The 13055-nt window shown below is 38.9% G+C and overlaps 1 protein-coding gene across 1 annotated transcript; it reads left to right on the forward strand.

Moving 5' to 3' along the window:
- Positions 1-1965: 1965 nt before the first annotated feature.
- Positions 1966-5494, forward strand: LOC102282555 (fatty acid-binding protein 9). The gene is made up of 4 exons (XM_005897261.2): positions 1966-2038; positions 4204-4376; positions 5179-5280; positions 5444-5494. The coding sequence occupies exons 1-4, from the start codon at positions 1966-1968 to the stop codon at positions 5492-5494; spliced, it is 399 nt and encodes a 132-aa protein (XP_005897323.2).
- The last annotated feature ends 7561 nt before the right edge of the window (positions 5495-13055 follow it).

A 13055-nucleotide genomic window follows, 5' to 3' on the forward strand; every position in this document is an offset into this window, starting at 1 on the left:
CCACAGGATTGATTTCTGAATCAATCAATGGTAGAATACTTGGAACAAAACTGGTTAGACTAAGGGGAGACCTTGATTATGCTACCCCACCCCGGCAAACATGCATAGTCTTGTTTGCCTGCCATGTTTCAAGCTGAGCACATACAAATCCAGAACCAGGAAAGCAAGATCAAGTCTTTTGCTCTTTATTTGAGCATCACCTCTGAGTGTGCTTTCAACTGCTGAGGCACTTATATTCAGTCCAGTCTCAGTTCCCTAAAACTGACTCTAAGGTTTCTTCTTTCCTTGTTTTGCCCTCCAGATATTTTAACTATTTCCCCCATATTGTATTATAAACAACTTTTTTATATGTTTCCATCAAAATAAATTCTTTATACCACTTAAGATTTAACTTTGTGGTGCCAAAGCATCTGCTTTTGTGTGTGTGTGTATAATTTCCCCACAAGTAGATGGTCTGAATGAAGATTTCTTTGACTTGAAGGAATATTTTGACCTAGGCAGATAATAGTATAAATACTATTCTTCACTCTAATTTTCCAGCCTTCTTTAAAACAACTGGAGTTCAAAGCTGTCAGGTAAATCTACAACCTCAGAATCCAATCCTTCCCGGTAAAGGCCTTACCTGCCTAAAGTTCACTTCCATTACTTGGGTTATAGAAAATGATTTTAGAAGTAATGGCACAGATGTTTAAACTACTTCCTGCCTTCATCTTTCTTTTAGAATGAAGATATCAAAATACCATCAGATCAGATCAGATCAGTCGCTCAGTCATGTCCGACTCTTTGCGACCCCATGAATCGCAGCACGCCAGGCCTCTGTGTCCAACACCAACTCCCAGAGTTCACTGAGACTCACGTCCATCGAGTCAGTGATGCCATCCAGCCATCTCATCCTCTGTCGTCCCCTTCTCCTCCTGCCCTCAATCCCTCCCAGCATCAGAGTCTTTTTCAATGAGTCAACTCTTCGCATGAGGTGGCCAAAGTACTGGAGTTTCAGCTTCAGCATCATTCCCTCCAAAGAAATCCCAGGGCTGATCTCCTTCAGAATGGACTGGTTGGATCTCCTTGCAGTCCAAGGGACTCAAAATACCATATTTCTACCTAAAACTTCCATTCACAACTTCAATATCAATATTTCTTGATATTAATTATCAAGATTAAAGTTTTAATTAATCTTATTTTCACATCAAGATATTCTGATATTTATTATCAATATTAATATTTTAATTACTCTTCTTTTAATATCAAGATTTCTTTGTTATCCTAAAAGATGAATTTTAGTGTTAGCTTCCCCTCATTTTTAGAACTTAAATTATAAAACACCATCAATGATAATTGCTAGTTTTCTTCCCACTCTGCAATTACTCTTAATTAACAGCAATGATACCTTACTCCTCACTCCAATCAACTGTAGACATTTCAGTTACATTAAGTAGTATCAATTCATCAGCCCTGCAAGGAAGGGAGGGGTGCATATTCTTATAATGAAGAGAGTACTCTGGCACTGTGACTTGTCCAAATAAAAAGCAGCTGAGGTACAGCAAGCAAGGATGTCCCTGTATCAAGTAGGAAAACATCTCAGTCAGGTGTTCATTAGACATTTGTTGGGTTATTCCTTCAGAGTTAACTCAGCATTCATAGTTCAAAATGCTTATCTCTACTGAAAATTGTCTCCATTTCACAATATTTATCAGATGACTCTCAGGTTACCAATCTGTTTATTAGAAGCTATAATCATTGACTTAAATGCAATTTAACATGTTAATTTTCTGTGTCTTTATTTGAAAGTAAATAAAATGAGTCAACACTGGTGCCTAGAATCTTTGGTCTTGCTGCTCCCCGTTGGCCATTTCAGAAGAGTCACGTGATGAAGAAGTCTTTTAAATTAAGATTCTGGTAGCAGTGTGTTGCTTAAGTGTCTTTGGATTTTGGTTGTGAGCACCTCTTCTCTGCAAGCTTTCCATCATGGTTGAGCCCTTCTTGGGAACGTGGAAACTGGTCTCCAGAGAAAACTTTGATGAATATATGAAAGAACTGGGTGAGAAATAGCTTTCCAAGATTTGGAAACTGGCAATGCTTTTTGTGATGTGGTTGGGTTTGCACTTTACAATGAATTTTCCTACAATTATCTTGTTCATTTGGGATCTTAGGGTATATTCATGGGGTTAACAAAGTTTATGTATCTACATTTACTCTTTTATTACTAGTAATAATTATCTCTTTCTGCAATACTAGGCTCACAGATACTTCCTTCTAATTTATTATCTATATTTTTAGACCATATATCCTTTTTGAAAATACTTCATCCTACCCTCATGATAGAGTTTCTTTTTATCTTGGTAATTTCATTAAATAGCTTTTCCCAGCTCCACATTATAGATAGCAATACCTATCTATAATTAAATTTATTAACTAAATTCGTTTCAAGGTTTACTTTAAGTTATAACTCCAAAAGAGTAATAACAACAAGCAAAATTTCTAGTGGGTTAATTTTTAGAGTTCTGATACACATGGGAGATTTTTAAAACCTTATTTTGAAGAGTTTCAAATGTTTTGTTGAAATAGAACACATAGAAATAGAATATTTTACTCATGAAATTTCCCACTATTGGACATCTCTCAGAATTGTAAGTTCTGCCTACTTTAGCTCTTATTCAAGTTGAAATTAATATCATTTACAATAGCTCAGATAACTAATAATAACTAAACTATTCTTTACTAATGCTAGAAGAATAGTAATTTTTTAACATTTAATTAAGCAATTTTAACATATAAGAGAGACCTCCCTTTTAATAAAAAACTATATATAAAAGTTTTTTGCTTTTATGTAGTCAGAGGCTTCCCATCTGCCCATAATATGAATGTGAAATCGATTTCTATATCAATATTAAGAGATGGGAGTCAGCCCTTCTGCTCAACTATTGCAGGAGACAAGTTCAACAATGGACAATTCCCAACGTGAATAGCAGGGCCAGGCTCTCAGCCAAATTGTCTAATTTGCCTCAGTTCAGTTCAGTTCAGTTCAGTTGCTCAGTCATGTCCGACTCTTTGCGACCCCATGAATCACAGCAAGCCAGGCCTCCCTGTCCATCACCAACTCCCGGAGTTCACTCAGACTCATGTCCATCGAGTCAGTGATGCCATCCAGCCATCTCATCCTCTGTTGTCCCCTTCTCCTCCTGCCCCCAATCCCTCCCAGCATCACAGTCTTTTCCAGTGAGTCAACTCTTCCCATGAGGTGGCCAAAGTACTGGAGTTTCAGCTTTAGTATCATTCCTTCCAAAGAAATCCCAGGGCTGATCTCCTTCAGAATGGACTGGTTGGATCTCCTTGCAATCCAAGGGACTCTCAAGAGTCTTCTCCAACACCACAGTTCAAAAGCATCAATTCTTCGGCGCTCAGCTTTCTTCACAGTCCAACTCTCACATCCATACATGACCACTGGAAAAACCATAGCCTTGACTAGACAGACCTTTGCTGACAAAGTAATGTCTCTGCTTTTCAATATGCTATCTAGGTTGGTCATAACTTTCCTTCCAAGGAGTAAGCATCTTTTAATTTCATGGTATTCAGCCAGATCTGAATTGTACCTACAAATAAGAGAAGCCTGCACTTTATAAGTCATATTCTTTTAGAGTAGATTAGATACTTTGAATTTTTTTTTTAAGGAAAAAAAAGCATGCTAAAGTTTATGGACAATTAGAAAACTTGTGTTTAAATTTCAGTTCTGTTAATTACCAAGCAAATCATCTAGAATAAGCCTTTCTACCTCTCTGGGAGTCAGTATACTCATCTCTAAAATGAGGGTAGTAATACCCCGTGCTACTGAAATACTGTTGTTGAAACACTTCATGAGGTAATGCCCAAGCATACGATTGAAAGTCACCACACAAATATAGATTTTAGATGAAGTACAAGAGTCCCGGTGATTTTAGATGAAGCACAATAGTCTCAGAAAGTGAACTTAGCTTTCAAAGTGTCAAGCATAATTACTAGACATGTCTTCTGATTGGGAGGCTTGGCTCAACCAGCTGATACAGAGAGCACTAAAGAAAACATGGCATACTGTCCAAAATGTCAATGGGGAGAGGATGCGTTCTTTTTTAATTGCTTTCCAAAATGATTGCTAGCACTTCCTAAACTTCTTAAGGAGGCATGTTGTTTCCTCTACTCATTGAGTTTTCTTCTCACTCATTCCCACAGGAGTGAGTGTTGCACTCCAGAACCTTGCAGGATCAGCAAAGCCAAGAATCATTATTAGTGCCGACGGGGATAAGATTAGCATCAAAACTCAAAGTGCTTTCAAGAACTCTGAGATCTCCTTCAAGCTAGGGGAAGAATTTGATGAAACCACCATAGATAACCGGCAAGTGAAGGTAAGAACTAAATCTTCCTGCTTCATAATCAGGAAAAGTCTAGAAGGCAGTTAGGCATAGTTTGTTCTAATTCACCCAGTCAGTTTGAGTTTATTTTGTTAATTAATAGAACACATCTCTAAAGTCAATTCTTCGGCAAATGATTTAGGGCCCAAAAACTCAACATGTTTTCACTGCTTCTCTGATCTCTCTTTGTCAGTTTTTGTTTGTTTCTAATGTTATTTATTTATTTATTAGCTGTGCTGGGTCTTTGTTGCTGCACGGGCTTTTCTCTGGTTGCAGTGAGTGAGGGCTACTCACTAGTTGTGGTGAACAGGCTTCTTGTCGCAGTGGCTTCTCTTGCTGTGGAGCCCAGGCTCTAGGGCTCTAGGGCTTGGGCCTCAGTAGTGGTGGCTCCCCGGGTCTAGAGCACAGGTTCAATAGCTGTGGTGCACGGGTTTAGCTGCTCAGCGCCATGTCAGATCTTCCCAGATCAGGGGTTGAACCCTTGTCTCCTGCATTGGCAGGTGGATTCTTAACCACTGAACCATTAGAGAAGCCCTTTCTTTGTCATTTTATAAAACAGAATATGGAACAATCATTCACAAATAGTTTAGGTATTGCTTACCTGGGGGAAAAGAGCATCACTTGAATCATCTTTTGAGACTTCCCTAGTTTGAGGGTATTAAATTAGAACAAGAACTGATGTAAGAATTTTGGAGAAAAGAATTTCAAAATGGAAATTAAAAAATAAATATGTAGTCTTGTGTCATTAGGATGTCATGAATTGCTATTTCTGACTGATTCCTTTCTACATTTATAGAGCATCATAACACTAGATGGTGGCTCAATGATTCATGTTCAAAAATGGCTTGGTAAAGAGACAACGATCAAAAGAAAAATTGTAGATGGAAAAATGTTAGTGGTGAGTTTTCTCTAAATTTAAAAATTTTTGATGCTACTATTTGACGCATACCTTTCGAATCATTCAATTGTCTTATGGCCTGAGTAGGCAGCCTGGGGAAAGAGGGACAGAGCAAATTTAACCTATCATGTACCAACTCTAATAGATGCCTCTTTGCTTTTAGGAATATATCATGAATAATGTTGTCAGCACTGGTGTCTATGAAAAGGTGTGAAGAAATTGTATGCATCAGTGAAAACTTGTTCACTAACAGGAAGCTGGGACTTGAAGAAGATGTACTTCAGGGCCAGTAATTTTAAAAAAATTTCTCAACATAAAATTGCTCAATAAAACCAAACTAAGTGCAGTTACGGAGCTGTTTAATCTTGAGAGTTAGAGACAAACTAAATGGGTGATACAAGAAACTACCTGTCTCTGGCGTGATCGTAAGATCACTAAGTGCCTTTTATTCTTTGCACACTTGACTTCTGCGATCCTTGCTTTTCCTTCAGTGGACCCATTCCAGTTAGGTTAAGGCTTTCTGTCAAAGGGTGGGTGCTCTGTTGAAATTCATGTGACTTCAAAGAGGGATCATAACCACTGGAATCTGCCTGCAAAGCAGGAAACCCGGTTCGATCCCTGGGTTGGGAAGATCTCCTGGAGAAGGGAATGGCAACCCACTCCAGTATTCTTCCTGGAGAATCACAGAGACAGAGGAGCTTGGTGGGCTATAGTCTATGGGGTTACAAAGAGTCAGACATGACTGAGCAACTAACATCCCCTTTACACAACATAAGTGTTGAAAACCAATGTTGCTTTCTATTTTTGCAGAAGGTTGGCCCTACTTAAAGTCTTGTAGATAGGATAGATAGATGATAGACAGATAGATGATAGATAGATAATGAATAATAGATAGATGAGAGAGACAGGGAGAAGGGAAGAAAGACAGACACAGAGACAAAAAGGCTACAAAATATAGCCTGAACATTCTACCCTGTGCTTGAATTATTATAGAACATTTAAAACAATCATTATCCTACTTTTCCATAAATGTGTTTAACATAATCAGGCTAGTACATCTGTCACCATCACTTACAACTTCGTCTTTGCAGAATGATATTTTATTAAATGCCAGTGCTGGACTTCTAAACACCTAGTGGGAATGTAATTGTTAGAGCTTCATTAAGTCGCTTAATAGTTTCACTGATTACTGTTGCTAGGAAGTACTCTCCGGAGAAGGCAATGGCACCCAACTCCAGTACTCTTGCCTGGAAAATCCCATGGACGGAGGAGCCTGGCGGGCTGCAGTCCATGGGCGTGACGAAGAGTCAGACACGACAGCGACTTCACTTTCACTTTTCACTTTCATGCATTGGAGAAGGAAATTGCAACCCACTCCAGTGTTCTTGCCTGGAGAATCCCAGGGATGGGGGAGCCTGGTGGGCTGCCATCTCTGGGGTCGCACAGAGTCGGACATGACTGAGATGACTTAGCAGCCGCAGCAGCAGGAAGTACTCTCAGGGCTTAGAGTGAAACAGAGTAATTACAGATAAGATTTTAAAATTGAGTGTGTTTGTGGCAGTGGGAAAAGGAAAAGGAAAAAGAGGAAGAATTCTGTATATCTCATGCTTCAAATTAAACTTAAACCAGACAGTAGTTAGTCAAAAATAACCCCTGAGGATGGTGTTTAAGTTGTGCTAGTTTGTCATCTAAACTGAGTGAGCAGTGAAGAGTGGAAAGAGAGAGGCACTGTCAGTAATCACACCTGGGCCAAAAGCAGAAACTGGGACTGTCCTAGGCAAACTAAGAAGTATGGTTACCTTAATAAGGATGAAATTAAAGAGTAATGAAAAGGACTTAGCACGGGATTGGGACAGTAACTGAATTCTTGTCCAAGGAAAGGAGCTAGGACTGTCATATTAAACCTGAAGACCTCAGCATAAAACTGTGCACTTGAAGTAGCCACACTACTGCCAGACGTGGGCAGTGACGGTCCTTCCCCCATGCTTGTCTCTGTCCTTCCTAAAGGACTCAAGCATGTACAAAATGTACCTTACTCATTCTCCAGAAGTCCAAGAGGGTTTCAAGCCCCAAGGTAGCATCCTGTGCACAAATGGGAGCAGAGGCTGGCGCGGCCTTCATCAGAGTATGGTCTCTGTGATGGGAGCGCAGATGACAGCGCTTTAGCAACAACTCAGATCACTGGTTGAAGTGTTTTCTACAAGGATTCAGTTCAGTTCAGTCGCTCAGTCGTGTCCGACTCTTTGCGACCCCATGGATTGCAGCACGCCAGGCCTCCCTGTCCATCACCAACTCCTGGAGGTCACCCAAGCTCACGTCCATCGAGTCGGTGATGCCATCCAGCCATCTCATCCTCTGTCGTCCCCTTCTCCTCCTGCCCCCAATCCCTCCCAGCATCAGAGTCTTTTCCAGTGAGTCAACTCTTCGCATGAGGTGGCCAAAGTACTGGAGTTTCAGCTATAGCATTAGTCTTTCCAAAGAACACCCAAGACTGATCTCCTTTAGAATGGACTGGCTGGATCTCCTTGCAGTCCAAGGGACTCTCAAGAGTCTTCTCCAACACCACAGTTCAAAAGCATCAATTCTTCAAGCTCAGCTTTCTTCACAGTCCAACTTTTACATCCATACATGACCACTGGAAAAACCATAGTGGTTTTTCCATATGCCTTGACTAGACGGACCTTTGTTGGCAAAGTAATGTCTCTGCTTTTGAATATGCTATCTAGGTTGGTCATAACTTTCCTTCCAAGGAGTAAGCGTCTTTTAATTTCATGGCTGCAGTCACCATCTGAAGTGATTTTGTAGCCCCCAAAAATAAAGTCAGCCACTGTTTGCACTGTTTCCCCATCTATTTCCCATGAAGTGATGGGACCAGATGCCATGATCTTCGTTTTCTAAATATTGAGCTTTAAGCCAACTTTTTCACTCTCCACTTTCACTTTCATCAAGAGGCTTTTTAGTTCCTTTTCACTTTCTGCCATAAGGATGGTGTCGTCTGCATATCTGAGGTTATTGATATTTCTCCCGGCAATCTTGATTCCAGCTTGTGCTTCTTCCAGCCCAACATTTCTCATGACGTACTCTGCATATAAGTTAAATAAGCAGGGTGACAATATGCAGCCTTGACGTACTCCTTTTCCTATTTGGAACCAGTCAAGGATTAGGGTATTCTAAAAAGCACTAGGCACTTACTCATTTAAATCTTTGACTTTACAGAGGCAAAATTTTAAAAAGAATAACTTAGTTTTGAATTTTCAAGACTTCTTTCTCTTCTCATAATGTCACAGCTCAAGTTATAGAGAGCCTAAATGAGATAAAAAAAAATCTGGTGTGGAGTCTTTAAAGGTAGAATCAAGCATGCTACTCCTGAGAAAGTCGTTCATTCTGCAAGTTCTTACTCAGTGACGACCATCTGTTCAATGCTCTATTGTTTCAGTCATGTCCGACTCCTTTGACACCCCATGGACTGTGGTTCACCAGGCTCCTTCTGTCCATGTGATTTCCCAGGCAAGAACACTGGAGTGGGTTGCCATTTTCTTCTCCATCAATAATACTCTATTAGGTGATGGCAAATAGAAATGAGTTAAGGATAGAGATCACAACTGCCTTTTATTGTTACAAGTAACAGAGGCGTCTTGAAACCCTACTGATTTTATTTTTCTTCTCAGTCAAATTGTGTTAATATTTCTATAAGAAAAAATTCATTAAAGTTTATACTTAGAATTATCAGTCTTTACTAAGGACATTCACATGATCTGACTTACCTTTAAAAACTGTCACCATTTATCTATAAACAAATAAGAACTTGTCAAGTTGCACTGGATTTCTAGAAAAAGGATAATAATGACAATTATTGCTAAGCAATAAAAAGCCATTATTCACTTTCCATAAGGGTTTGAAGTAGAGGAAATGACAGATTTTATAAACTATAAAATAAAATATGTATTTTTGAATATTTTTAGACTAGTTTAGTGATAAACTATTACATTTTAAATTCACACTGAAGTTTACAGAAAAGAATTAATTATCCAAATATCAAGCATACTAAAAACATGATTAATACTATTATCAATGAATAACTCACCAGATTTCTTTTTTTGCTACCCAATACTATTTAGAAAACCGCTGACAAAGATAATTTATTTTGAACATTTTTAGTGTATTTAATTTTCATACATTAGCACAAAAGTGTAATAATCATAAAAGAACATGCTTTGAAAGTGATTAAAAGACAACTGACTATTTCAAAGGTAGTAACAGAAAATACACAGAAATTTAGGATGAAGAAATCAGGACATAACCTAATCCTTGATTTATTTCTATTTTAAACATTTACAGAAAACTATAATCTGTCCACTTTGAAGGTTGGTATCTAGATCTTGAGTAATTTTTTGAGGGGGTCAGAGCTGGGAGGAACCTTCTAGCAACGAGCCTCATGATAGAACAGGAAGTGACTGCTACCCTCGAAACACATTGCAGGAAATGAAATTTGAGAACCAGACAGAGCAGGACTTGAATCCTGCTTCTGCCATTGATTGTTTTGTGAGCTTGAATGAGCTGTTCACCCACTTTGGTTTTCTCCTTTGCAAAATGGAGACTGCCTACTTCACAAGTTTGTGATGAGGCTAAATGAGACATTCTTCAATGGGCCAGCACAGGGAATCCCTCATGTCTTCTCATTTTTCCCACATCCCCTTCCCAGATAATAGGGCAATTAGAATGCAAAGAATAGGAACCACAGAATTGAAGGCATGTGCACTAAAACAGTGGGCAGACAAAGTTGGACTGGAAGAGTGTTACAGCAGAGGTAGGCAGGCTCTAGGAGCAACTAATCAGTTAGAAATGGGATTTGGGAGAAATCAATTCTGGTTTACTTTGTAATATAGAGTTCATGTGTCAATACATAAGTTACAAAACAATTTCACAAAGGTTTTCTTTTTTTGGTTCTCAGAACAATCTATATTGTATAGGTGATAAAGCTACAACTCAAATGCTATCCATTTGGTAGGTGGTAAAGCTAGACCAGTATCCCAAGTTCCTTATAACATTCTATCAGAATATAGACTTTAAGATAGTTATTCAGACATAATGTCAGGACTTAGTGTGCCCAGATTTGAATACAGAAGAGACAGTTAATTTCCCTCGAGATATCTGGGCTTGCCAATACAGTATTGGCATTGAGAAGCATCCGCAAGCCAAACATGGCTAAGTACCCACCTGTCTCCTTGGGGTCATGTGACTATTTTCTGCATCAGAGTCTAAGTGGAAGTGACATGTGCCACTTCTAGGTAAAGAGAATAAAGAGGCAAGTGTGTCTTTTTCATCTCCCCCAATCCCTGGCTGCTTGGAGGAGAGGACTCTGAAATCTGAAGGGTGCTATAGGCATGAAATGAATGGATTGAAAGCCTCTGAGCCTTTCTCTATGGAGTAAAGCTACCCATAGATCAGGAGTACCTGCAGTGGAAATACAGGGAGCATGAAATAAACTTCTGGGTTAAATAAAATTCTGGGGTTCATGGCAACAGCTCACATTACTGAGTCAGTGTGCCCATTTAAGATAATGCATTTTCACCAGGTATCCCCAGTCATGAGCATGTTACAGGCTAGAATTTAACTACAAAACTAGTTTTCCATTGTTTGAAGGAAGGCATGGTTTGAAATGAATAAATGAAAGTACAGTTTATACATGAATTGATCCTCTGATCTAACTTTATCTTATCTGAAATACATGTTTGTGTGTGTGTGTGTGTGTGTGTGTGTGTGTATACACATACATATGTATGTGTAAACCACATCGTGTGTTCTCAATCACTCAGTCATGCCTGATTGTTAATTGCCCCATGGACTATAGCCTACCAGGCTGTCCATGGAATTTTCCAGGCAAGAATACTGGAGTGGGGTGCCATTTCCTCCATCTCTTGTGTCTTCTGCGTTGGCAGGTGGATTCTTTACTGCTAAAGCCACCTGGGAAGCCCATAAACCACATTATATCATCTCAATTATTGAAAAATTTTGTAAAACGTAATCAAGGAAATAAAGTAGGCAACCTGGATAACACATGGTTAGAAAATCATCTGAATTTTTGTGAGTTTATATTTGTTCCTTATGAAATAAAGCTACACACACACACTCACACATATACTCACACACTTTTCACTATGCTTCACAAGTGAATTATTTTGAAGAGATTGCCTCCTCCCATAGACTATAAGGAAGCAGATGGCTGAGTCCTGAAAAGTGTTTCCTACAGCTCTTTGTGCTAATGCCTGAAAAATACTACCTATTTTAATGCTGTTGATATCACTTTCTAAGAAGAAATGCAAATGGAGTAGAAAAAACTGTGACTGGCTCTATATATTTTGTAATGACTAGAGAAAAACATTGAAATGCAGAAATTCTGTCTTTGGTTACCTCCCCAATGAATAACCAGATCTCAAGTGTTCTATTAGGAATAATGATGTGAAATCTTAGACCAGTCTCTGGAAAAGAGGCCATGTATGTTCAAGCCTAGTAAAAACAAAGCTAATTGCATTGTTTGGAGGAATGACAAACTACTTCTTCCCTCTATTCATTGCCATTCAACAAAAGAAAAGCTATTAACTTCCTTTGGGCAGCGTAATGCAACTGTCACCATAGTAACTAAAAAATCAAATACCCACTGGTGGCTGAGAAAGCTCCAAGAAATGGTTTTCATTAAGAAAACAACTTTAATCTCAGCATTTTTAAGATGAGACAAAAACGCTTACTTGCGACATGAAAGAGGAAGCTATCAAGCCTGAATTGCCATTGTCACATTCTGTCAAATAGCTGTCTGGAGGAGCACCAGATGCCCTAATGTCTGAGTTCTGACGATAAATAAGACGATTGGTCTCAGGGCATCTGGTGTGTAAGAAATTATGAAAAGTATCTTCCAACATAGAAATGGTTCACTTACTCTTTAGTGTCATTCATTGTCTCCATCTGCAAATGATAAAAAAAAAAAATTGCATATTCTAAAATGTCTCTGAGTGTCCGTTTAATGCATGTCTTCCTAACTGGAGTATAAAGCCCATGAGGGCAAGAAGAGTTGTTTCACTCACCATGTTATTATCTCCAGTGCTACTTCAGTTCAATAAATTCATGTTGAACAATTATTGGTGTGCACACAGTGAGCATATGTACAATGAACCCTGGAATTATTTCACATGCACTTTCCTGTCATGAGATAGTGTCATCCGGAATAGGGAAAGAACCATCTGCTTTACCACTGACCGATGGAGTGACTAAATGAAGGAATGGGTACTACAACTAAGTTTTACACTTAAGTGTAACTCACAGCCTTGCTCTTTCCATGACTCTAGAGTGTATGAAAATGGAAGGAAGAGAAAAAGAAGAAAGGAAGTTTAGAAGAATCATATTATTGATTATAAGCATGAATTTTAGATGCTTTCATATTTACTATATGATTTAATGCAAAGAAAATCCCTCATAAGTACAAAATTTACATTTCATTTATTCATTCAGGCAGGAAACAAATGATTACCTACTGTATACATGCATGGGGTTAAGTACTTGGACCTTTATGTGAATAGTTGTTTCGTCATTCACTTGTGTCTGACTGACTGAGACCCCATGAATGGCAGCACGTCAGGCTTCCCTGTCCTTCACTATCTCATGGAATTTGCTCAAACTCATTTCCATTGAATTGGTGATGCCATCCAACCATCTCTTCCTCTGTCACCTCCTCCTCCTGCCCTCAATCTTTTCCTGCATCAGGGTCTTTTCCAGTGAGTCGG

This window comes from Bos mutus, chromosome 14 (assembly GCF_027580195.1).
Source record: "Bos mutus isolate GX-2022 chromosome 14, NWIPB_WYAK_1.1, whole genome shotgun sequence".
Taxonomy (NCBI): domain Eukaryota; kingdom Metazoa; phylum Chordata; class Mammalia; order Artiodactyla; family Bovidae; genus Bos; species Bos mutus.